Source organism: Corvus moneduloides, chromosome 8 (genome assembly GCF_009650955.1).
Source record: "Corvus moneduloides isolate bCorMon1 chromosome 8, bCorMon1.pri, whole genome shotgun sequence".
Classification (NCBI taxonomy): domain Eukaryota; kingdom Metazoa; phylum Chordata; class Aves; order Passeriformes; family Corvidae; genus Corvus; species Corvus moneduloides.
The window spans coordinates 21,247,572-21,272,548 of record NC_045483.1 but is presented as its reverse complement, the minus strand read 5'-3'; the positions used below and the strand labels follow the sequence as shown (position 1 = coordinate 21,272,548).

Genomic DNA, 24,977 nt, shown 5'->3' with positions numbered 1-24,977 from the left:
GTGTCTAACTACTCTTAGACTGAACACCTGATACTGAGATTTGAGAACTAAAGGTTTGATAGCTGAAGAGTGATGTATCTGCACTGTGTTCCAAAAGATCTGAAGAAGTTATCAGCTATGTCCATGCTTTGGAAGGCCCCATAAGCTTTGGTCTCGGAGAGTTAAAAAATCAGGAGCTGTCCATGATGAAAGACACTGACCGAAGAATTAACTTATGGAAGCCAGTAAGTGTGTGTTTGCACTAAGGTGCAGAATTCTGTTTTCATACATATGCTAGAAGGTATCAGTTCTCTGGACCCTGTTCAGCCCAGCGGCACATGTTAAATATCTCCCACTGCTGTGGCTTTAATAACCTTCCAGCAGATGCTGGAAGGCTGCCACACAGAGTGCAGCCCAGGCAGTAACAGTATGAGCTTCTTCATTAGACTCCCTTCTTCAGCAGGGCCTGGGAATGACAGCTACTTAATTCCCATCTTTTGCATGAGAGAGATCTTTCCTGTGTAATGCAATCTTGAGTTTATGTAGCATATGTTAATAGGTCACATGAATCTTGTTGAGAAAATTGATTATTTGACTGTTAGCTTTCATTTAATTCATAACTGAATGCCCTAGAAAGATTTCTTCTATGCTGAATTATCTTCACATTCTCAGCTAGAATCTATCCTTTAAGCAAAAAAAGTCCTTGACATTTAAATCACCAATTTTTTCAAAAGTTATCAATTCTAGAAATAATTTTTGAAATCACTGAAGATTATGACAATTTTTTACCTCCTCCTTTAACTTCTGAATCAATACTGATTGCCGCAGCTTAATCTTATTTACTGTCAAAATATAGTACATCATACACCTGTAGCAGAAATAACTCTAAAAGGAATGGAGGATTTGGCATCATTTTAGAACTTAAGTGATCCATAAGGAAGATCAATAGTAACCTAGAAACCAGGTAATTTTTATGTGCTGTGCTCTTGTGATAGTCTAACAGAATAAGTAACAAACCTATTTAAAACTTACAAAACCGGTTTCTAATGAGAGTGAGTGATTTGTGAGAAATGTGGAGTATCTCAGCGTTCTGGCTGATGTCATGTTTGTTTGCCATCTGCAGAATGAGATGAAGTAAGTGTTCAGTTTTGTTCATTTGCTTCTTTAAGCAATATTGAGTTCTGCTCATGTATCAAGAGGAAGATAGTCTTTAAAGTACTCTTTAATGGAATGATGAATTAGGATTCTTCATCTTTGCCATGTATTTTATATTTCTTAAAAATATGTTAATTTAATAATTCAGAGCCTGAAAAAGTTTTTTAATCTTAAAATTTTCCAGTCACAGATGCTTTAACAGTTTCTTGTTTCCAAGGTTCAGAATGATAATGTTTGGGTCATGGGCTTCCTAAAATTTGATGACAAGTGATAACACAAATCAGACAAAGGTAGCAAAGGGGTGTGCAGACTTATTTGTTAAACACATTCAAGTGGCCTTTGGCTGGATGCTCTGCTAATCTTTGTGTTACACTTACTTTGATGTTGTAATGCCATTTTAACTTTCACAATGGGACAACTTCTTGAGCAAATTGATAAGATTTGTCATTTTAGCTGTGCATTGATGCCTGAATAGATCACAATAATTAGTCAATGTAAGATCAGTTGTGTTCTGAAAACGTTGATGCAGCTTCTGGTGGCAGGACGTTGTCAGAAATCACTTGACTGTACTTCACTTCCATGCCTGAACGTGTCAGATGTGAAGATCCATGAAAAGTAAATTATAAACAAACTTTTGCTATTACCTGAGTGTGTTTGCATTACTTTAAGAAAGCAGTTAAGGACTGAGCAGAAACTTTGTGGGTATTGTCTTGAAGTTAGAACTTCAAACATCTAAAATCCAAGAGATGAAACCAATTCAAGGCAAATTGCACTATGTTGTTCTAACTCGGGTACCGCAAAGTACTTGTCTCTGTGTGTAGCATGTGACAGAAGCGGTCTGGAGAAGAGTCCGCATCTCTCAGGCCAGAGCAGCGAGTTGGTTCATACTTAGACGTGGCCACCCGGCCTGAAGTTAGTATTCTTAAAACAATATGGAAATCACTATTTTCATAAGCGGGTGTTACAGCCTCGCACCACGGCGAGGTGCCCGGGGTGTCCCTTGGGGAAGGATACCACCCCCTCTCCGCGGGGTTCGTATGACAGCCCGCACGCCTGCCGCAGCCGGGGCCGCTGGGCTCTGTGCGCCCCGCCGGCCGGCCCTTCCTGCCGCGCGCTCCCGGCCCCGCCGCCGCCGGGCGCGGGCGCCCCCAGCGGAGCCGGCAGCGCGGGCGCGGCGGGAGATGCTCCCGGCAAATGCTCTCCAGCGGCAGCGGTTGGCGGGCACGTTTTAATGGCCCAGCGCTTTGCAGCGGCTCAGGGAGGATCGCTGTCAGCGCTCCCACTTAGCACAGTTTTAACTGTTACTCCTCTTAGGTAAGGTTTAGTATTGCCGCGTTTGCTCGTACTCTGTGTGCCGGTTTATCTTTCCTGGGCTATTTCAGTCGAACTCGTGCTTTGTTGGAGGAAAACTCTTATGTGGTGTACTGCGCTTTTGCAGGTTCTTCTTAAACGCTTTTCCCGCTGTTTCCACGACTTCCTGTGAACGTGACATGGAATAATTTGCTGTTGTTTGGTTTTGGTTTTGGGGGTTTGGGGGGTTGTTTGTTTGTTTGTTTGTTTGTTTTTTGTTCACGAAGTAACTGTCTTTGTTGTGGCAAGGGGTTCTCATAAGGACAGCGTTCTGGCCATTCTGCTGCTGTAAAGGGTGCTAGCATTACCTGAAGTCTAGATAGATCAGGAAAATGCAGGATTATAAATGTCGGTGAGGAATCACAGGCTGCTCTGGCAGGATCACAGCTAGAAGTGCGGGTTATATACGTAAATGGCTGAGTAACTACTGCTTATCCCATGCTCACCTTTTTATAAGTACTGGGGTGGAAGGGGGCCAAAGGTTATGCTATAAATAAAAACACTTCACTGTGATTTACGTGCTCAGTGAATTGCCTGTGCATTGGCTGCGAGAGACCACATCTCCTTTTCCGAGGCTGCTCCCCCATCTAGCGGCAGGTCTGTACCTTGTCTGCCGGGAGAGGGATGGAGATGCTCGCTCCTCACTGCCCGCCTTAGGCACGTGACTTACGCATGGATTTGAACAAAAGCAAGTGCAGCCCATCAAAGCTCGGAGTGTATCTAGACCAACCAATAAAAACATACTTGCTTTTTCTTCAGATGTTCATAAAAGTTTTAACAGGGAAGAATGGGATTTTAATCAGGGAAGCTGATTTAATGGAAGATTTAAGGGACGCTGCCTTGTCTGCTGGAAGCTTTGTAGGTGTGAGATTATTTCATGTAAAATGAGAGATGAGGCTGGCCCAAACACATAGTACTAAATCTGGAGATAAGAATTCAATCACTCTTGTAAATCATTCAGTATTAAAGGTGTGTTTGTCAGTGCTATATTTACATTCTCCCTTTAAAACTGTATTTCTCTAACAGCTCACTAGTTTCCAAATTGATCTGATTACCCATATCTTTGAGCTGAAGACTTTTACATTTCTTTTCTGTTGTTTAATCTGTAAAGCTTAATGTGTAAAGCCTGTCTTGATACATCTTTGTTTCCATACCAAGATTCTGTAACTAAAAATACAAGACTAGAAGTTCTGTTTGGCAGTGGGTTTGTTATTAATAAAAATTAGCCACTGGCTCCTGTGCAGTGATACCAACAACATGGTTGGGTTACTGGTAACCTTCTATGAAAGAAAGCTCCTACAGAAATGCTCTTTGCCATTGGAAGAGCCTAGAGACTATAATTTTAATTGTAGTGTCCAGACAGGATTAACAGATACCAGACAAAGAAAACCCAATAATTAAATAGCATCTAGTCTTGATTGTCCCTATAGAAACTAGAATGTACCAGCAGATATAGCTACTTTCTCATTCAGGTTGAATGCAGGAGCTCAAATGCTGGAGATTTGTAGGATCCTTTGGGATTAGGTCAGTAAAATACATTACATATATATAAAAACTTCAGCCCTTGTCATGAATGTTTAGTGCGAAAAAGCATAGCAGAAAATCTCTTGTATTTGTGAAATTTGAGCCTTGTTACCATAGTTTTTGTAGCTGTAAAATTATCGGTCAGGCAAAGATAATTAACTTGTTTTAACAAATGTAGTGAAAACTATAAAATCTCATTATACCTGTATAGTTGTCTCTTTTTTTATACTGACACAAAGCCTGTCAGCGTAGGTGCCAGCACAGCTATGTATAGCCTGGCCTTGTAGTCTGGGATATTTTCATTGAGATTCCTTATCTGGTTCCAGAGAGTTTTTTAAACATGCTGCCTCCTGACATTTTCAATGTTGCAATTAATAATGCATCTTTTTATTATTACTGCCGGTTTGTTGATCTAAAAGACTGCTGACATAGATCGCAGTCAGGTGACAAACTTTGTTTTTAGGCTTTGAAGTTCAAAGCACTCCTAAGCTAGTGTCCTTGGGAGGCTGAAATCCACTCTATCTTCTTTCGCCACTTATCATCTTATATGTTTGACAGCTCTGTTGCCTCTGAACAGTCAGTCTTTTTCCTGGCCATATGATTGTTTTCATGCTTTAGGAGGACATATGTGTATTTTATGTCTAGAATAGGACTGTAAAAGTAAAAACTGTTCCAAATTTTTAAGAGTAAAGCTAGTAGCTGATAAAATTTTCCCTCCGAATGTTTTTAAATCCCTTTAATGTAGTTTTAAGGCTGAGTCGAGTTGACCATCAGAAAAATTTCTGTAGCCTGGTTTCAGCTACAGAATGTAAAAAAATTCTCTGATTTGTCTCCCCAGGTAATAAAAAAAAGATTTCTTGATGCTGTGTGTATTAAAATAAGCCCATTGTAAATAGAGGATGTAGTTAATGTAAGACAGATTATTATTAGAGAGCAAAGGTTTAATATGTAAGATAAATCTAATCACAGTTATTTTAGATAGAACTGGGTTGTTCTGGAAAAATATTTTGAATTTATCTGTGTATGTCTAGTTTGAAATTAAATTAGCAATTGCTTGTTCTTTAAGAAGATACATAAAATGTGATGTCTGTAATCAAATCCACCTGATCCCAAATGCCAGGTGTGAGACAAATCTATTCAATTTTGAATGGCAGCTACTTAAAGCCCCTTGGTGTCCTGCAGTGTTGGCTCAGGTACTGTCTAGCAAGTTCTAGAGCAAAATTTGACTGAGATGGTTACAGCTACCTGTTTAAGGCAGTCCTTCCTGTGGCTGGGGCTGCTAACATAGCACGTAAGCATGTTTAAAAATAAAAATATTATCCAACCACACAGATTTGCAATGTGTCAGACTTTGCAGGTGCATTTGAAGATGAAGGAGTTGGAGCATTAGTGAAGATTTTTTTATCACGGGTGCTAACATGCTGTATTAATGCCAAGTACATGCTGTGGTCTTGATGGAACAGCTGCAGTTTGAACAGCTGTAGTGATGTTCTGGTTTATGTCACTTGAGGATGCTTTGTTTTAACTTAGGCTAAAGTTTTGTGCCACAAGGCAAGAAAATTTAGGGAAGAATTAGTGGTAAGTAATTCTTAGCTATGACTGTTGATATATGTTGATGTTATGAATTTACTGCACTTAGAACATCCCAGCTGTGACTAGCAGAGATACTTTGGTTCACTTCTAATAAATGTGAAACTGCCTGTGGATGTGTAAATGTATCCATCTGTTTTTCTGGAATTATCACCTAACAGGCATCAAATCCCAAAATGCTTGAGTCTGTGATTGGCAAAGTCTCGTGGTTGCCTGTGATTTTCATCTTCTTTCGGGATTGCCTCCTTACAATAATACTGTGCTTTGGGAGATTTTATCACACACCCAGAGGCCTCTAGCACAAAGTGTGCTGAGGTAATTCATGTGTATAATGCCAAGTCAAAGCATTACATACAAACCATTTTTCAGTTACTCAGTAGAAAAATAACATTTCCACCATCCAGTGGGGGATAATAATTTTATTCTCTTTGCCAGTTGCACATGTTATTCATTGACATTATTTTGCACAGTGGGACATGGAAACAATTAATTTGATTCTAGCCCTTTCTAGTATAATATTTCGTTAAGAGTCACGGAAAGGTTTGCTCAAAACTCTTTATAGTTATTAGCCTACCATTAAGAGGTTTGCCTTTAATTGTTAATTCAGAAATCCAGACTATTTTCTCTGATAGGACCCATTTCTTAAAGCCACTTTTTAAAAAGATGGGTAAAATTGTGTAATAATATTTCTAAATTTCCCTGTAATGTCTGTATTTTCATGTAGTCATCTCAGTCACTGAGCATGTTCATTGATTTCATAACAAAACAGGGAACCTGAGGTTAGGTGATTTCTCAAAATACCTTTCAGTTGCATTGCAAGAGCCCAAACCAACTATTTTATTTCTATTTAAATTTTTCTGAAAAATTCCAGTGGATGAGGCTCAACACCACTCAGTTCCATTTATTTCATGCTTCACTACTCTTACCAGTAGAGTAATTTCATAATGTTTCAGTTCAGGTTCCCTTCCTGCAACCAAGATTATTGCTTTTTACCCCATCTCCGGAAGACACAGAGAACAGTTTATTCCCTTCTCTGTTTCGGTCTTTTCCCTTTTGAAGAAAATGTTCCCTGTGAATTTTGCTTCTCTGGATAAAATAAACTAAATATTTTCAGTCTTTTCTGCTTGTCATGTTCTGGACCACTGATTACTGTTGCCTTTTCATGAAGAAGAATGACACTCGGAACAAAACACAGCTGAGTGTTTGCCTTGTCCTGAGGTTTATAAACTGTGCTCTGAGGTATGTGTCAGTATGTTTACAGTTTTTACTCAATACTGTTGACTTAAATCCAGACTCTAGTCTGCAATGCCTTCTGGATCTGTTTTAATACTGGTTATCACTCATCTACTTCTGTGTGTTTGGTTATTCCTGTTTCTCTTCATTAGCTTGTTCATTTTCAATGACTCTGGATTGTGGCGTTCACTCTGAATTGTTTGGATGCTGGTATTCTCACAGCCTTTTCCAGCTTCAAAGATCAGTAGTGTATCCTACCAGGCAGGTGCAGCCTAAATCTGCATGAGTCAACTTGTTGGCTGTAGCTATGGAACTGGACACGGGAACTGAGCACACTGCTCATGTGGGCCTGCATGTGTTTTCATGCTTGACTTTTGGGTCTGCATCTCATTTTGTTGTTCATTAAGTACATAGTCCTTGTTCCTTCAAATTCATGCATTTCCACTTCTTATAGTTCCATTTCATTCATTTGCCAAAAGTTAAACAACACAACCCAAATTCTGTTCCGATTGTCCATTTGTATACTGTGTGAGATGTGATGGATTTGGAAGGGTTATGCTACACCAAGTTTGAACCCAGATTTTTTCTTAAATGAACATGTAGTGTACTTCAGCTTAAGATGGAGATATCTGAAACTTGAAATTACAAGATTGATGAATGCAGAAAGATTTGATTCTCTTTTTATGGATAAGTTCTGTACTCATTAGGCCTAAAGCAAGAGCTGTGGTTAGGTATCAGAAGTGAACCAAAGGTTTAGTGATCAAATAGTCATGGTGGTTGTGTAGTTCAGGTTTCAATATCCACAAACAAAATCCTCTCGTGCATGCAATTCCACATGGAAGTGATGTAACAAACAGGTGATGATGTATTACATTTCCTCATCTCTTAGTTTATTTTAAACAGTTTTTTTTTTTAAGTACTTTGAGTCACATTTTAGTTTCACTTCCATGAAGAAAGCTTCAGCTATATAAGGTCAAGTGGTCGGTTCATTCAGGATGCGTCATATCCTTCTACGAGCTGACAGGTTAAACAAGCTTCCTCTGTGCTCTGGACACATCAGATACTGCTTTGTCCTTCTTTTCTTGGTGTATTTCTTCTGTGGAAGTATTGCAGATAAGTAGGAACTTGAGTTCATGTTAGTCATGCTTCTAAGGCTTCTGAGAGTATGATCTCTTCAATTGGGCTGATGCCCACCTCTCAGCCGTTTCTAAATACTCCTTTCTGTTGCCAGCAAATACCTGAAATCAATGAACCATGTTAAGTAAGAGTAGCTTTATGATATCAAATTTTGTCTTGCATGTATGTTAGTACCCAGCTGATATCTAATATCTTCCAAAACCATCCTCTCTCTGGTCATTCTGCAGGGGTGTTTGCCAACCTCCATGCACAGTTCTCGAGGTTGTTTCTCTCCATCTTCACCAACACCTCAACCTGGATCAACACCTGCTCACTCTCTAACAGGGAAAAAGAATGGTTGCTGTGGATTCTGTTGCAGGAAGAGGAGATTTTGCAAAACTCTGCTCTCATCTTTGCCCTTCATTTTTCCAGGCTCTGATAACTAGCCAGGCAGATGATACTGTAGCTGTAGGGCCAAAGTCATGCAGAGAACATTGAAAGAAGCTATATAAAATTGTATAGCAGCCAGAGCAGAGGTGTATATATATACTGTCTAAAGATTTAATTTTTGTTGGAACAGCTTATCCAATATAAACTAAAGAACAAATAAGATTGCACACCCAACAGCATCTAAATGGCCTCTGCCTTCAAGGTCCTGGCTTTATTCAGACTTTGCCCAGAGCTTCCTAGACTTCAAACTGAAGGAGACCTAAATGCTAGTTTTATTTATCACTCCTTTTTCATTCTTACTTATATTCATAATGATGGAAATAAGTTGAAAGTTAAATCATATTGACTCTCTGGATAGAAAAAGCCTAGAGAAGTCAATGACCAATGTACTGTTAATTGCAATGAAAATCACATGCAATGGCGCTGAAGATACTTATAGTCTCCACCTGTCAGAGATTTGTTGATTTAAGTATTTTGATAAGTGCTAAAGTGGAAGTGAGAAATTTGCAGCATGCCAAAAGATATGCTTAAACTCTAGTATATTTTTGTCTAAAACTGTATTACCATTTCTTACTTTGGGCATGAAGTATTCTGCCAGCACTGGTCAAGCTGTCCTGGTAGTTGCTATCAAAAGAAGCAGTGAGGAGATGCTTTTCTTCTCACCAAGTCTCCAGTCTCTCACATGAGATCTCTAACTCATTCTCCAGAAACAATGCAATTGTACCCAACTCTCTGCCCAAACTTTAATCAGGAGTCCACAAACTTGCCCCAAATAACTCTACAATCTGCAGTGGTTAACTCTGCTAATAAATTTGTTTGCAGATCCCAACCACAAATTGTATTGCCTAAGAGTTTGCAATCCAGCACTGTCAGTAATCAGTTTGTGTTTAAGTTGTGCTTGGTGTCCCTGCCCACGATGGGGATGTCAGGGCATTAGTCACAGTACAGTCACATGGTTGTCAACTCTCACTCCTGAGAACTCAGAGCCAGGCAGATCTGTAGGAAAAGGGAAGTATTATCCCTCCCATTTTATAGAAAGGGTACTGAAGTATAAGGACACATGACCTACCAAATAACAGCACTACAAATAGTGGAGATGTTACCGAGTTTAGTCTTGAGTCTCAAGGACCAGACTTAATTAAGAGTCTTCCTCCTATCATTCCACCACCAGTGTGCAAGGTCCATGTACCCAGACTATACTAAGCTACAGCTGGAGTACGCTTTTCACAAACACCCATGTGCTTTTTGGAAAGAGAAAATTCAGCTTATGCATATCAAATACTTCAATAATTTGGAAGTTCAAACATTTATGTTTTACTAAGGAAGATTACAGGCAGATTGGAACTTAATAATGACAATTCTATTTTGAGTCATACCCATCTATTTTCCAGAGAGGAGAAACAAACACATAAAAAGAAGGGTTTTTTTAATGATACTTAACATCCATAATACAAACAATAAGTTAAACACAGTAAAAATAATTAAATAAAGCTTGAGGTTCCAGCCCTCATACAAATAATTAAAATCTGTAAAATAATTCAGATCTACAAAACAAAGACAAGTTTAAAAAAAACCAGAATAAGTCTTGGGGAGAAACAAAAAAATCACTTCCATATAATATCAGTTAAATGTATGGAAATAAACTTCTGACTTTTGATGCCTGCAGCATTCAACAAATGCCAAGTCCTTAAAACTTCTTGTGGGTACATATGTACATGTATAGAGGTTGCATAATCAGACTTTCCAGGGCACCCAGACACCTTCACGTGTGACCTGGAAGTCCAGCAAATTTGCAATTTGCCTTCTTGCAGCACAGTTCTTAACTGAAATACATTAAGAGTTTGTTATGCTGACTCAGCTACTACTTTTTTTTTTTTCCACTTAGATGCTAAGTCTGATCACTCTCTCAGTACTGGTCTTAACAGGTTAGGTTTGTGGGACTTGAGTCTTAGTATTATTCAGTACAATGAGGGGAGATTTTAGACTCAGGTCATGTATAAAATGAATACTTGAGTTAAGTAAGTTGAAACTGTATCAGTATTTCCAGAACAAATGCTGGTTCATAAACAAAGTAGACAGATAACTTGCTATGCATAGTATCATGCATGGGAATACTCATTTAAATGTTAAATATTTTAGCTTCCCATTGAGTGGTTTCCAGGTAATTCAGAGTAGTAAGATCATATATCAACCATCTCTCTGCCTCATGTCTCAGGAACACTGATGTGAGTGACTGACCACACAAGCATTTAAAATGAAAGCCTCTTATGACATTCAGGTCTTCACTGTCCTGGTGTCAGTTATAGGCTGAATCTTGTTCACTTCAGTCCAGCTGTAGAAAAAAGGTCACTTCGGTTCAGGAAGAAAACGACTCTTGGCAAGTACCCCATTCAAGTTGGAGTCAATCCAGTTAAGGTATTGAGTAACTCTGGTGTAAACACCAGGCTTGTTTTCCTTTGCACAGCCATCTCCCCAGCTGACAATCCCATAAACTATCATCCTGCCATTGTGCTCACAGACCATGGGGCCACCGGAATCTCCCTGACAACAGAAAGAGAGCATATTAGGTCATTTTCTGCAGATGGAGCCTGCAATTACTGCTTTTCTAGAGTTAAACAAGCTAGCAGGGACCTATGAGCTAAAGCTTTGATCTTCGAGAACATTGCTTAGTTGGAACAGAAGGTTTGGCATCTGCTGTGACTTGAACAGTCTCTAAAGATAAGGAGTTCTCTAGTTCCCCCTATCAGGATACTGGGAGAATACTTAGCTTGGAAAACAACCCTCCATCCCCATCCTAAGTTTATAATCACAGATATTAGACTAGTGATACAAGGTCAAAGCCAACATGCCAAATCCTTCATCACAGATACTGCACTTCTTGCACCTCCAAAAGAAGGCCTGGAGGGGGTAAAACCTAACTCTGGGTTCCAACTTTATTCCAGATGTTTGGCCACACTACAGGTCAACCCCACTTGATATACTAATTTCCAGTTACATAAGAGACTCTTGTGACTAGGAGAATTACAAGATGCCACCAACTGATCCATATAGCGTACATGCATTTGAAGTTATTTACAAAATAAACCAAACCAATTTTACCTTGCAGGCATCAATCTGCCATGTGGGATCCCCAGCACAGACCATGTTGTCAGTAACTCTAATACTGTCATAGTATTCATATTTGCATTTTCTTTGTGATATTAAGTTCACAGTGGCTGACATCAGTCTTTGGGCATAAAAGATGTCATCTGCAAACAAAAGATTATTTCATTATTTTCACCATCCAAGACCAAAAAAAAAAAAAAAAAAACCCAAAAAAAAAAAAAAAAAAAAAAAGGCAAGAAACCCCCCATAACACAATTTCTGCACTTAAATTAGCATAACCATTCCAGTTCTGCATTAAAGTTCTTATTTCCCTTTTGCAGTATTGGTTTGCTTTTACTGTTAATAAAGAAGTTTCAAAGAGAAAAACAAATGTTCCAAACACAAAATATAAAGTTTAGTCTTTAGAGAAAAAGAGTTTAGTAATTTTTGATGGAAATTCTGCACAAATGCAATCCTTTGCTAATCCTCCCACACAACTTTAATTTTTTTCTGCTCCTTATCACATCAGGAATGATAAAAATTGTGGTTTACATCTTGGCTTACTTTGTATGGTGACGAGTGAGAAAAGCATCAGATAGGAAATGCCATAGACAACTAGAGAAGCTGATAGCAAAGATCATCTTCAAGAGATGCACATGGAATACATACAATAAAAAGGAGTCTTTTTGCAATACTTCACAGATCATGGTGTAAAAATCATCACATTCCTACATGGAAGACCAACTTTGGAAAGAGAAGTCATTCACTTACAAAAATCTTGCTTTCCGTAGCCAGCTATTTCACAATGGGTATTGTCTTTTAAGTAAAGGTTTCTCTCTGGCAAGCAAACTGTTCTGACATACTTGGATTCTACTGCACACTGTCCAGAAGTCGTCCTTATCCTTATCAAAGCTATGAAACAAGTCAGAAAAGATATAGTTAGATTTGTAAAGCAAGTTTTTCCCCCTCAAGTTCTGACAATAGAAGTATTTGGTACAGTTAATGGGAATAGTTGCAATTATATTTAGCTCTGGTTACTCATGCCCCCCCCTCCACTGCTTTTGGAATGACAGTCATTACTTAATAACAACAACATTAATTTCCCAACACTAAAATTGACAAATGTTCCAACTTGAACTTGCTTCCTCAAAGGATAGTGGCTGATAGCTCAGGGAAGAGGTCTTCTGCAAGAGTATCTTTAGATGTTTTAAAAGATCAACTTTCTGACTGGCTGTAGAGGGTGACACCCACTACCCTGAATGGCTTACAAAGCTTTTCTTGGATTTTCTTTACTTCAGCAGCAGCAGCAGCAGGAGGAATCCAGAAGGGGTGGTAGAGTTCAAATGTCAAGTTCAAGAGTGGCAAGTCTGTTCTGTGCAAGTTGCAAAAACCCATCTCTGACACGGCTGCTTTAGGAATAGGCTTGTGAAACCCAGACTTCCATAGGAGTCTGAATTAATTCAGGATAACCCCCAGCTAATGTGGTGCCTGATATGGCATTCCCATGCTATATAATGAAACCTACTGTGCATGCATTGTTTCATCATTTACTGTACATACAGTGTGATCTCTAGACACATAATAAAATGACAAAAAGGGAAAGCTGCCACCAGTGCTTATGGAAAAGCCATGTCTTCCACAGGTCCAGAGACTGCCTGCCAGGTAATGTATCTGATATGTGCCAACACCAAAACTTATACAAGTGCAAAAACTGTCAGCACAGGCCTAGTTTTCAGGCTGTTCCTGTTCCCCTTCTTCCCATCTCTGGTTCTACATCTTTTAGAAGATGTATGCCACAATTATGTAGCCTTCACCTATCCCAGTGTTTTAAAGGCTCATATTAAGAGGATACTTACCAATATCATTCTCATTGCCACCTGTGTCATCTGTAAAGTCAGGGTGAGAGATGATCTCATCAACCATGAATACTTGTTCCTTATTATCAGTAACATTCAATATAGACTTTCCAAGAAACACTTTGTAGACAGATTTGTTTATTGGTCTTCTTGACCTGAGTGAGAGCAGAGAGATTGATTAAGACTACTGATTTCTGAGAGTAAGGTCAACAGCTGAGATCCAGTCCTAGTTCTGTTTCATATTTATTTTGATGCTGATAAGAAAAGGTAAAAATTAGTCAGTTTTGAAAGTTGATCCAATATTCTGAAGGAAGGCATCCTAATTTTCCATTTGAAGGGATTAAGATAGATATTCACACATTTTGAAACATGCCTAGCTAGTAGCTACTAATGCAAGGCACTGGCGTTAAGAGTCCTCTGCAGGATACCAGAGGGTTCAGCTTTCCACAGAAAAGCCAAAAAGAACACCCATAGATGTACACAGCTCATCACCATCAGTACAATTATTAAGTTTTGGGAATGGCTAAGGTAAAAATGAAATCTTGGCACCAATATACACTAAATTGTTTAAATTGCATCCCACCCAACTGTCCACATCTTGCTAGTTTGTTCTGCTAGATGTGGACTCCCAGAGGCTTAAATGTTTCTTTGGCTGCTCTTCTTGCTTTGTTCAATCAAAGGAACATTCTTACTGTGGTGCATTCCAAAAGTTGCTCAGTGAGCATTGCACAAAGAAATTAGATGAAGAAAGTTGCAACTAAGAAGCCCGTGGAACTGGAAACTTACGGAGTATGGAAACAGTGCGCTGCTGTGAGCACCCAGCAAGGGTCGATGAGGCTGCCACCACACAGGAAGTGGTCCATGCCCCTTATGTTCTGGAAGATGCCAGCTATCCAAGGCTGAGACTCAACCTCTGCCTGCATTCCACCAACAATCTTGAAGTTCTTGCTGATGCTCCTTTGACCACACATAGGCCCTGTGAAAAGAAAATTTTTTTTCAGATGTTCTTACAAATAAATTCCAACCTTGTGGTATTAAAAATAAAATTAAAAAACCAAACAAACCAAACCCCAATTATGTTGAAACTAGTATTACTTACCACATTTCTTTATGTTGCAAGGTGTTTCTTGAATGGCAGATCCCCTTCTGGTGTAACACCAGGGCCTGTTCCTTCCATTTGGGTTTCTAAAAGATAAAAAAAGTGTTTTCATAAAGACAGTTTTAGAAAGTCATAGTATCTTAAAATTCCAAGTGTTCCGAAAAAACCAAAATACTTCGTTGTAAGATATACCAGGGAAAAGAATCCTTCAGAAAATCACATTCCAAATAACTTTTAATTATTCAGCTCTGTAGTGTTATTTTTTTAAAAAGATGTTTCTCACTGAAGCACCTCTGGGGCTGTGATAATAGAAATCATCACAGGAAGAGTGATGCTTTTCTTACCTGCAGTAGCTGTGTTTGCCCAGCCCAAGCTGCAAAGCATTCTCTGAATAAGCATGGTAACGACCCCTAGTGATTAGTGAGGGCGAGTTCCAAGGCAGACATTTGTCTTCTGTTGCCATCCCTCTGTAGTCCTCCCCATTTTCAGTATAGCACATGCTGTGAGTGTCTGTGAAAAAATATTTTATTAGCAGCATGTTCTTGTTTATAATTGTTCTGTGACAGACATGGACAAATCCTTCCAATGAGAAAAAAGTTCTTACATTACACTCAAAAACAGATACAAAATCTACAATGACTAGATATTGTTATTAAATTTGCTCTATATGAATTTTGAGCATCAAGTATCTTACACTTTAAAGCACACATATTAATTCTTTAACAATTAAGTGAACTTCACAATCTAATAAGTTCTTCTGTTTCTGAACACTCACAAACTAGTTAATTTTTTCCACCCCAAACTAAAAGTAAGGTTGAGGTAAGCAACCTTCATGAGGAGGAAGGGACAAGAAAAATTAGAGATCCTGATTTTGCACCAACATTTACTTGTTTCCCCTCATTTAGTCTGTTAGCATAAGCTGCTAAAGGCTATCCTTTAACAGTCATGTTTCTGGGTAATACTTTCACTTGGCATTTCATATTAATTCTCTGATTATCTTTTAGACCTTTCCAATCATTTTAGTTAGCATTAAGGAAGATACACTACCTAGTTCACAGTGAATCCCAGTGTATCCATCTGGACATATGCAACGACCTATTCCACTGAAGAGGTAATAGGTAATGCATGTTCCTCCATTCAAACAAGGGCATTCTGTAAGTAAAAGACATCACTAATTATAGGCAAAACATTTGAATGCAGACCTGAAATGTAATTGCAAATTAAGTTTTAGGTATTTCAGTATCATTAGGGGCTTTCTTCCTTGTATGAAGGTATAATTACAGGATAATAAGTTCTTTTTAGGTTCAAATAGAACAGGCAGATGCTTACCCTTGTGTTCTGATCTGCGTTTATATAGCTTGTAGTACTTCCAGCTATAAATCTACAGGCAAAGAAAAACAAAAAAAAAAGTATTTTTAAGGAGGCAGTTCCTTTTCTGTGGCTTGATCATCTTCTATAGGCCCAAACTACTGCATACCTTCAACAGTTTAGGTTTTTGCATGTAGCTACCTGCTGAACCTGCTTTGTGGAATCTGGATATGAATAAGAAGTGGAGCTCTAATTAAGCAAAGCAAAACGGGGAAGGAAAACCAATCCCATGTCATGCAAACAAAAACCACCAAAAAGCCCAAGCTCAGAAAAGCCCCACTGAGCTGTGCCACTGCATCAGGTCAACTTTGCAATTATTTATGCTGTAAGAACCCAAGCAGCTCTTAATGGTCACTGTCCCTAAAACAGGGAAAGAAACTTCACCCTCTCCAACAAGCAGTGCAGCAAAGATGCAACATTCATCAGTTGCCCCTGTCATTTTGGTGACCTTAGTGCTTCACATTTGTGACATAGAATAAAAGCCAGAAAATGTATTCAACAATGGATTCCTGTTCTGTCCTTCAAAGTATTCCCTCTGCTTTGTAGGCTGGGTATGCCTTTCTCCATGAAATAAGATTAGGCTTTTGATATGCTTTAAAACTTACAGACTCTAGTCCTGTGACAAGCGTGCCCAATGTTATGGTGAGGAAGATGAGTAACTTCATGTTGTCAGTTAACTTCTCCCTTTGCTCTTCTTCTATCTGTATTATTTTATTCTGAAAATAAAACAGGAATTTAGTGTCATGCTGTAGCTTGCAGTGTCAGCTTTCTTGCTTCTATTGTCTTCAGCTGGTTTCAGATAAATTACAACACGATTGATGAAGAACTAAGCATCTACTTGCAGTGGGATATCTGCTTATTATTTCCATATATTAAATTAGAGGTTATACTTTGAAGCTCTCTTTTTGTACAGTCTCAGCAATAAAAACAGATTTTTTTTTTTTTTAAGAGTGTGAAGCAGGGAATGAGAAATTGGAAAACCCATACTCCATTTTTGCAGTGTGGGCTAAAAGCTGGAAATTGGCAGATATATTTAGCTGCTGTCCAACTGTTTGTACCTATTCAACTGACCATTACTACCTTCAATGAAAGCACTGAGCATGCAACTTCAGGGTATGAAAGAGAAGGCTCCTTTTTCCAGTACCTCTATAGTTATCAGCTGCATCTTGTTGATGCTCAGCACTTAGGGTAAACCTGGCTGCCTCACTGAAGCCTCTAACCACTGCCAACTCTTGAAAGTCTGCTGGTGATGTTGCCTCACTTATTTACAGTATTAGAGGCTTACAACATATTCTGTCTTGATTTCTTACATGCACCTGGATCTCATAGCCAAACATGTATAGCAATCTTACCAATGCTAAATAATTATCTTGTAACAAAAATGGGGGGTACAATAAAGTTCCCTACATCTTTTTCTCTTCTTTAAATTACAATGCAAGTTATGGGAGTTTTTTTTAAAGCATTCTCACCTATAGAAAACTGTGAAACCTGATTTTTAAAAGATTTCATGGGAATCTCAGTTATATTTACATTAGCAAAAAAACAAAAGTAATGCAGTAGAAGGAGGATGTACAGAACGAAGCTGGTGCTGAAGACCTGCTCCACACTATAGCTGCTTCAGGTTTCTACACTAGACTAATTCCGCTTTGGTCCTGCAGACTGAATGCCTGCTGATATATGGATTGCACCCTCTAGTTGGGCTTTATTTGGAAGCAATGGAGTGCAAGTACCCTATAGCTCGTTATTGGGCACTCCTAACACACATTAAGTTCACGTGCTCAGTGGTGTGAACCAAAACATGGGGTATAGAGAAGATCACTAGATTCATTTGGAAAATAGACATTATTGGACAGTATACAAATAAAAATGCTGATGTAGATACAAACTTTGCTTGTAAGCAGGTATCATAATGCAAGAAAGCAAAGCATGCCTCAGATACTTGGCTGTGCATGCTTTTCAGATTCAGATGAGATTTCAGCAGATATACTTCCCTTAAATATTATTAAGACAATTATTTTTAGCATTTTTGGCAGCAACGCAAGTAATCTATTCTTTGTTACCATAAGTAGTTTCTCAGACCCAGCGTTCGCATCACAAGCAGCAGTACTGCTGATTCCTTTAAACATTCTGACATACTGTAGCAAGTAGAACTGACCTTCCCCCTGCTGCGATACCGCATCACGGTGGCTTTTTTTTTTTTTTTTTTTAAATTTCAATGCAATTTAAAGAGCAATCGCTTCATCCCGACCGGCTCAGCCACAGCACGGTGCTTTTAGCGGCCGATCGGGTTCCAGAGGCACGGCACTTACCGGCGGCGGCGCGGCGCTGCCCGGTCCCGGCGCTGCGGCGGCTGCCGGGCGCAGCCCCGCGCGGGGTCTATAAAGGCCGCGCTGGGGCGGGGCCGCCGCCGCTGCCGCCCTGGGGCCGCTCCGCCCCGCCCCCTGGGCGCTGCGCCGCGCTGCCAGCAGGGCTGCCCAGTGACTCAAGGAGGAAATTTTCTTACGCTACTTTTTAGTTTCGGGGAAGGGGGGTACGGTCAAGGCGAGCAAACAGCTTTGTACGGGGTAAGATTTCTGGAAAGGGTTCCTTGGCTTCCCCGCGGCAGTCAGCAATTCCTTAAGAACATTTATAAAAACAAAAGAGAAATGTGAGTGAGAGCTACGAAAGGAGTGACTAGAAACATGCCTGGAGACATGACAGAATGATAACATGTATGTATATGCATTAAGCAATAAACATAGAATGACTATGAAGCGAGCCTGGAGATACAAGCAAATGTGGTGTATTTTATTCATATGTTGCTACCCTTAATGAGAGAAGCACTAGTGATTTACTAATTGAGGATTAAATTTTTTCAGGTGTGGGTTAAACACAGCCCGCTGGGAGGGAGTATTGGGCCAGAATGTGCGCTTGAAGCACTGGGTGTGTTTTGAGAGAGTTGTCTTCAATTGAAATGCGGGACATTGGGGCCAGTAGGATGCAGTTCTCATCCCAGCTGGAATCTGTTAGGACACAAGGCTTACAGCAGGTGCAAAACTCATCTCCTTCAAATTACTTACAGCTTCCTTGGCACTGAGCAATCTTCTGCTCCTGAGAAATTGCTCATGGTTTTCTTATAATTTCTGTATTCCAAGGAAATATTCAAAGTAGCTCATTTAATGAGATGAGGATGGAGATGTGAAGTGACAGATGTCTAAGAATGCAGACCCAGCCCAAGAGATAGTCTTTCCTGGCCCAGTTTAATGTGATTTTTTTCACATCATGCTGCGATGTTATAGCAGTGCAGTGAATAACAGCAAACCAGTACATAGTATTTGTGGGTGTATTCATAGGGTTTAGCTTCATGTAGTGCAAGTGACTAAGGTGAGGTAGGTCTCCATGGGCTGTGTAGCTGATGAAAAGCAGTTTCTTTAGCGGTCAGGTCAGAGAAGCAGTTGACCTGAACTTCCCTCAAGAGAAATGTTTTCACAACTTGACAATTCAGAACTTAAGGAGACTACCTTTCTATGTTTGCCATGTAACAACTGGTATGAGTGTGGCTCAGCTTTCTTCTTCCCTCCCCATCTTCTATCTGTGTCAAATCTGGGGTATAACCATACCTTTATTTCAGTACTGCCTGCTTACATTCTCTATTCCTTTCTGTTCAGATCTTCAGGCTCACATCAGAACAGATCTCACATTTGCTGAAAGCACACTGAGTTCACTTCACTGAATGACAGGAACTGAGTCAAGAGAAACAACTCAGGCTGGAAGTCCGTAAGTGAATATAGGTAAGGAACTTCAGGAGAGAAATTAATCTCACATTGTGTGGTGACTTAATGTATCAACATCACAAGTAATTAGATCCTCTAAGAAACAGGGCAGAAAGTATCAGGGTAGAATCCCCATGGCACTCTCTTCATTTCACAGGAGTGGCTATCAAGTAAACTTACTCTAAGGAATCAATTCTGGAGAGGGGGAATAATCCAGATTTTAAGTCTGGAACATTTACTCAAATAATTTTAATACACCAACCTTACACATAATAAATGTAGAAATAGGTTATGATTTGATTCAGCAGGGAGAGCAGGGAAGAGCCTGGATGCAAGAAGAAGGCTCCTCAGGCCTGGACAGCACCTCTTCTTCCTCCTCCATGCTCCCAAGGAAGAGACTCTAGGCCTTCCTCAAACTCTTCTTCTGGAAAAAGAGTCAACCCTAGAGCAACTGTGTTTCCTCTTTCATATTTGTTGTTCCCTGAGAAGTGTCATCAGTTCTCGCTGAACCTCTCGCTGAACCTTTGACCAAGCTGTGCAGATGCCTCCTGTTCTTCATTTTCTCCCTAAAACCTGGAGGTTCATACTTGTTTTCCAGATGCAAGAACCAAAAACTTTTGTTGTCTTCACTCTGACACAAGATACAGCAAGATTCAAATCTCCCTTTTTCTACCATTTGTCATATACTCAGGTTTTACTGAAATACTGCGCTTCTTAAGTACATCTAGAAGGCCCCCAGGAGAAGTGACTTGGGCTGTGGTGTCACTCTGTTTCAGACTGGTGACCGCTACTGATCAGACTGGCGGCTACTGACATGTTTGCAGTGCTGCTTTAAAGCTGTCAAATTCCTTTGGTCTAAATATTTGTACTACCTACATAGGTAAATGAGTTATAGTTGAAACTGGACCATACTGAACTGAAAATGTGGCTTAGTAGAAAGATATCCAAGCCAGCTGCAAATAAGTTTGTTTTGGTACTCCAAGTAACCTCACAGCTGCATCATCTTTATGAGCATTAAATGACTCTTAGGGAAGCAGAAATGCATGAGATAATTTCCAGTGCCTGGATTCACTGAGCTGGCTGATGGCTGGCACAAGAAGATCTGAAGTGAAGTTTCAGGTAAAAGAAATCCTTGGAACCTTGTTACGTGCCCTGCCTTAAGATAGAGACCTTGGAAAATCTGTAGCATGGCACTTCTGCCATGTCCTCCATCTGACCTCAGAGCTGGATCTGCTGGCACAGATGGGAAGTGCACAGGCTCAGGGAGTGGGAGGGATGAAACAGGACCGGTTCTGCTACCAAGGGATTTTCAGTAGCTTCAGGGTCAGCGTTTGTTCTCTATTGCATATCTCAAGAGTTTAGAAGGGCCTTGTTACAGGCCATGTCTTCTCTCCAGAAAAAGATTGTGATAGGACAGAGGAAAAGCTGGTCTTTAAAACTCAAAATCAAAGTTGTTTGGGAAGAACAGTGAATAAAGTTAAATGCCCACTGCAAGACTCTCACTGGAAGTGGAACTTACTTGCCCAGTAGATACTGATTATGAGAACTCATGAGGCTTAAGAGAGAAACGTGTAAGGACTCATGAACAAGCTTTGTATTTTGAGAGCCACGTGGTGCTTTCCACAGTTTATTTCCTTTTCCTTATACGTGTCTGTGGTTTCATCACTTTGGTCTCTTACCAAAATTTGGGACAGGTGTAGGCAGGATGGAAGGGGGAAAGACTTCTGAATAAAAAGAGGTTGTATAGGAAGTGCTAGAGTGAGCTTGTAGAAGACACTTTACCTGCTTAGTAGGAGTACAGCATCTACATGGGAAAATACTACTCACAAAATCTCAAGTCATTCGCTCATTTTTGTCGTCAGGGCTGTTAATAATAGGGCTTTATATATTTCTCTTGTTTGCACCTGGATTATAGCACAGAGTAAAGAAAATTTATACACCCATTGTGAGCTGCTCATGTGATCTGAGTCTGCAGTCAGATAGCACTTCTCTAAAATAGAAGTCAGATGCAGTGGATCTAACCCCGAAGAGCAAGTAGTATCAGACCCACAGCCAGGCAGTTCTTGAGTTACTGTGATTTTGTGGTTTAGTTTTCAGTTCCAAATAAAAATCTTGCTGATTCTTTCAATTTATTGTTGAAGTAACTTGAATGTTTCGGACTAATCGGCCAGCCTGACTTAGCAAGTTTAGGAGAGATAACATTCCATTCCAGCTAGATGAGAACACTGACCCTCTGAGAAATACAGGGGGTTTATCTTATGGTGGTGCACTGAAAGAGATTGTGAGGTTTGCAATGTTCTGCAGAAGTTGCTGGGTGAAGGTATTATTGGTTACAGTGTTCATTTTCACATCTGATGATAAAATATTAAAACTCAAGAGAAATACTATCCACCATACCTCGACTCTGTCCATCAGTAAACCCCAAAACTCCCAGGGAGTTAAATAACTCTATAAATATTAGTAGCAAGAACTGCTACAGAAGTGCTGTTCCACAAGGAAAATTTAGGCCTGAGGCTTTATATTGCCTTAAGTCTGGTGGTCATGTGGTGCATGTTCTGGTTTATATCAAGTATAAGTAACATCAGAATTAGTCCTTTGACTAGTAAAATGTCTGGTTTGCCAAAATGACTTACCATGAAATAGAAAAATAATTTTCAAGTCCTCTCTACTCATGGTACATTATGAATGGAGAAGTTTAAATTTGCATATGAGCAGTTATGTGTGCTTAAACCTCTGTCATCTCAAATGAAGGAGCAGGGTTAAGCCACACATTGAGTATTTGGTTAGTGATTAAGAATACAAAAGCTAAGAAAACATCTCGAAGTCATGCCAAAAGATTGACATGACTTGTCATCTCTATGATGGTAATAGCTTGCTGTTGTCAGTGTTTTTAAAGAAATTAGTTTGTCGTTGCATTAAGTAGCACCAGCTATGGGTATAGAATTTAAAGAATATAGCTATATTTACAATTGCTTTGTGTATTGGAATGTAGCTTCGAACTCGAACTGTGTTGGATTACAGTTAATTTTGGGTTATGGCAGAAAGGATTTTAAGGCAGTCAGAAAGTATGTTACAAGTTTAAGGGAAATTTTCCAGTATAAAGTTGATTTAGATTATTTTATCTTCATCTTGAGAAACATGGGTACTTTTACAGAAAAACATTTTGTATTCTCTCTCTGATGTTATCCAAGTTAAAGTTTTAGTCAGTTTAATTCAAGCTCTTGAGATAATAACTGGAATTACTGAATAAACCATTAGATTTTGAAATGTAAACAAATAGATTTCAAATGTTACATTATCACTATTCATAAAGTTAAAAATATAAAGCTCACTCTTTAATCTTATTTTCTCAAATTACAGTTTGTATGAGTCCCAGGAATTTCCAGAGTAGCTGATGTTAAATTGAACGTGATTCATAAAAATTCTTGTACTTTAATGACTCTTGATTACTTGTCAGTTGTTTGTGGTTGGAATCTGAAGCAAATGGTGATCTCATTTCCTTTAGGTACAATTCAGCTACTCAGGTTTCTTTATTTAATTTTTTTTTTTCCTTTTCCTTGCTGCCTACTGCTTTTCCTCTTATCTCTGTTATCTGTGTGTGTAGAAGCAGCAGAGCATTCTCACTTGAAGGCCACTGGACTCTCTTGGATGCTTGTGGGCACTTCTTGTGGCTTTGCAAGCAGCAGGAGTAGCCAGACTTTATTTCTGAGCTAAGCCAGTGTCACCTTGAGTGCCTGTAAAATCCCCGGGCACTGGACCTCTTTCATTCATGCGTAGAGAGCAGCTACCCACACAAGTGTTCTTGGTTTTGTATACAATGATTTGTTGTTTCAGTGAGCTGTCCGGATACGGATATTTTTCAGAACAGCAATGATCGCATCTGAGGATTTCTTCACCAGCTTGATGTGCACCTGCTTTTAAACTATGCTTTCTCATTTAGCATTTAGTATCTCATAGTATCTCATTTAGCATTTATGAAAATTCATTGGTTATAAAAATCAGCAATCTCGTTGACATTTGGTCAAATTGCTCATTTGAGACAGCTAATATCTAAAATCTAAAGATTAGTTGAGCTACAGATCTTGCATCCAGATCGTAAATAGTTGAAAATTATGTTTGTGTTTAGGTCTAGGCCTGTCTTTAGTTGGAATCGTAGTGCTGATAGCACTGAGAGAAATACAAAAAAGATTTCTGGGTCTAAAAGTAGAAGGCAGAAAACAAGTACCAAGGGTTTTTAGGGATTCAGCTGTGCTTCATTTGGTGATCTTAAATCCCGAAGTAGAATATTTTTCAAGGGAATCCTTTTTCTACTCTGCCATTTACTGGTCTGGAATAGCACATTGAAATCTAACATTGGAAATTTACAGAAACAGCTGATTTGGACTATTATTTCTGCAGTGCGTCAGTCAATCAGATGCACATTCCACAGGAAACGCAACAAACTGAAAACACACCAGTTAGCATATTTCTGGAGAAAAAAGATTTGCTAAAATCTTGGAAGAAAGCAAGTTTTGGGGATTGACCTCTGCAAGCTGTGTCCCAGTGATGGCGTATCCAAGGAAGCAGCATACCCTAAACCCCCTGTGCAATACAGCCCAGGCGAGAAAATTGGCAGTGTTCATCTCTGTGAAAGGCTGCCTGGGAAAATCATTTAGGTTCCACTCCTTCTAAAGCATTAATTATCTAAATAAATACAAGCTACAGGAAAAAGAACTCTTAAATCTTGACATTTATGACATTAGTAATGGACTGTTCCATGAAGTACTGAAGAAGCTCTGAAGAGAAAAAGGTACCTCTGTGAATTTATAGTTGAAGGAAAACGTTACCAAATGCAGATATGTGGTAAAGAGCCCATAAAGCAGCACTGCCCAGTGTGTCAGGCAGTTTCAATAGACTTGCAAATAAACAGCTGTTGAAAATTTCAGAGGATAAAGAGTTTTAAGGAGAAAAAATAAGTTGCTTCCTGGGTGCTGTTGAATAACCGCATTCTTCCTGCATAAGCTCATGAAGAAACTGTGCTGAGAAGAAAGGAGAAACAGAATTAACTTGGGTACTCTTGGCTAATAACCGTGTGTATCTTGGGTGCTCTAATAATAGTACTTATCTTCCCCCCACCACATCCTTCGGATGTTTTGGCTGCATTCTTCCTTTTTTTTTTAGTTTGTTTCTTGTAAGTTATTTCTAGTATGGACACTGTGCTACTTGCCTTAATCTTTGCTGATTGTTGTTTCAAGTTTATATGCTCTAAGTAAATACATCTCTAAAGAAAGTTTGCTATCTCCCCTTATCCTGTCTATAGCAGCTGCAGATTTTATGGACAAATGAGGCGGACAGAAAAAACCCTGAAGAAAAAGGGAGATTACAGAGCCTTCTCACGTATCATAAGCCCAACAGAAAAACAAAACTTTTAAAAATGTGTTT

The 24,977-nt window shown here is 39.3% G+C and overlaps 1 protein-coding gene across 1 annotated transcript; it reads right to left on the bottom strand.

Moving 5' to 3' along the window:
• Positions 1 to 9,806: 9,806 nt before the first annotated feature.
• Positions 9,807 to 18,156, bottom strand: PLAU (plasminogen activator, urokinase). Its single transcript, XM_032115570.1, has 11 exons — positions 18,114 to 18,156; positions 16,410 to 16,520; positions 15,766 to 15,817; positions 15,484 to 15,588; positions 14,781 to 14,946; positions 14,437 to 14,522; positions 14,124 to 14,313; positions 13,338 to 13,492; positions 12,253 to 12,393; positions 11,497 to 11,645; positions 9,807 to 10,938 (listed from the first exon to the last, which is right to left on the bottom strand). Exons 2-11 carry the CDS (start codon positions 16,467 to 16,469, stop codon positions 10,744 to 10,746), a joined length of 1,299 nt encoding a protein of 432 aa, XP_031971461.1. The 5' UTR covers positions 16,470 to 16,520; positions 18,114 to 18,156; the 3' UTR covers positions 9,807 to 10,743.
• Between the last annotated feature and the right edge of the window lie 6,821 nt (positions 18,157 to 24,977).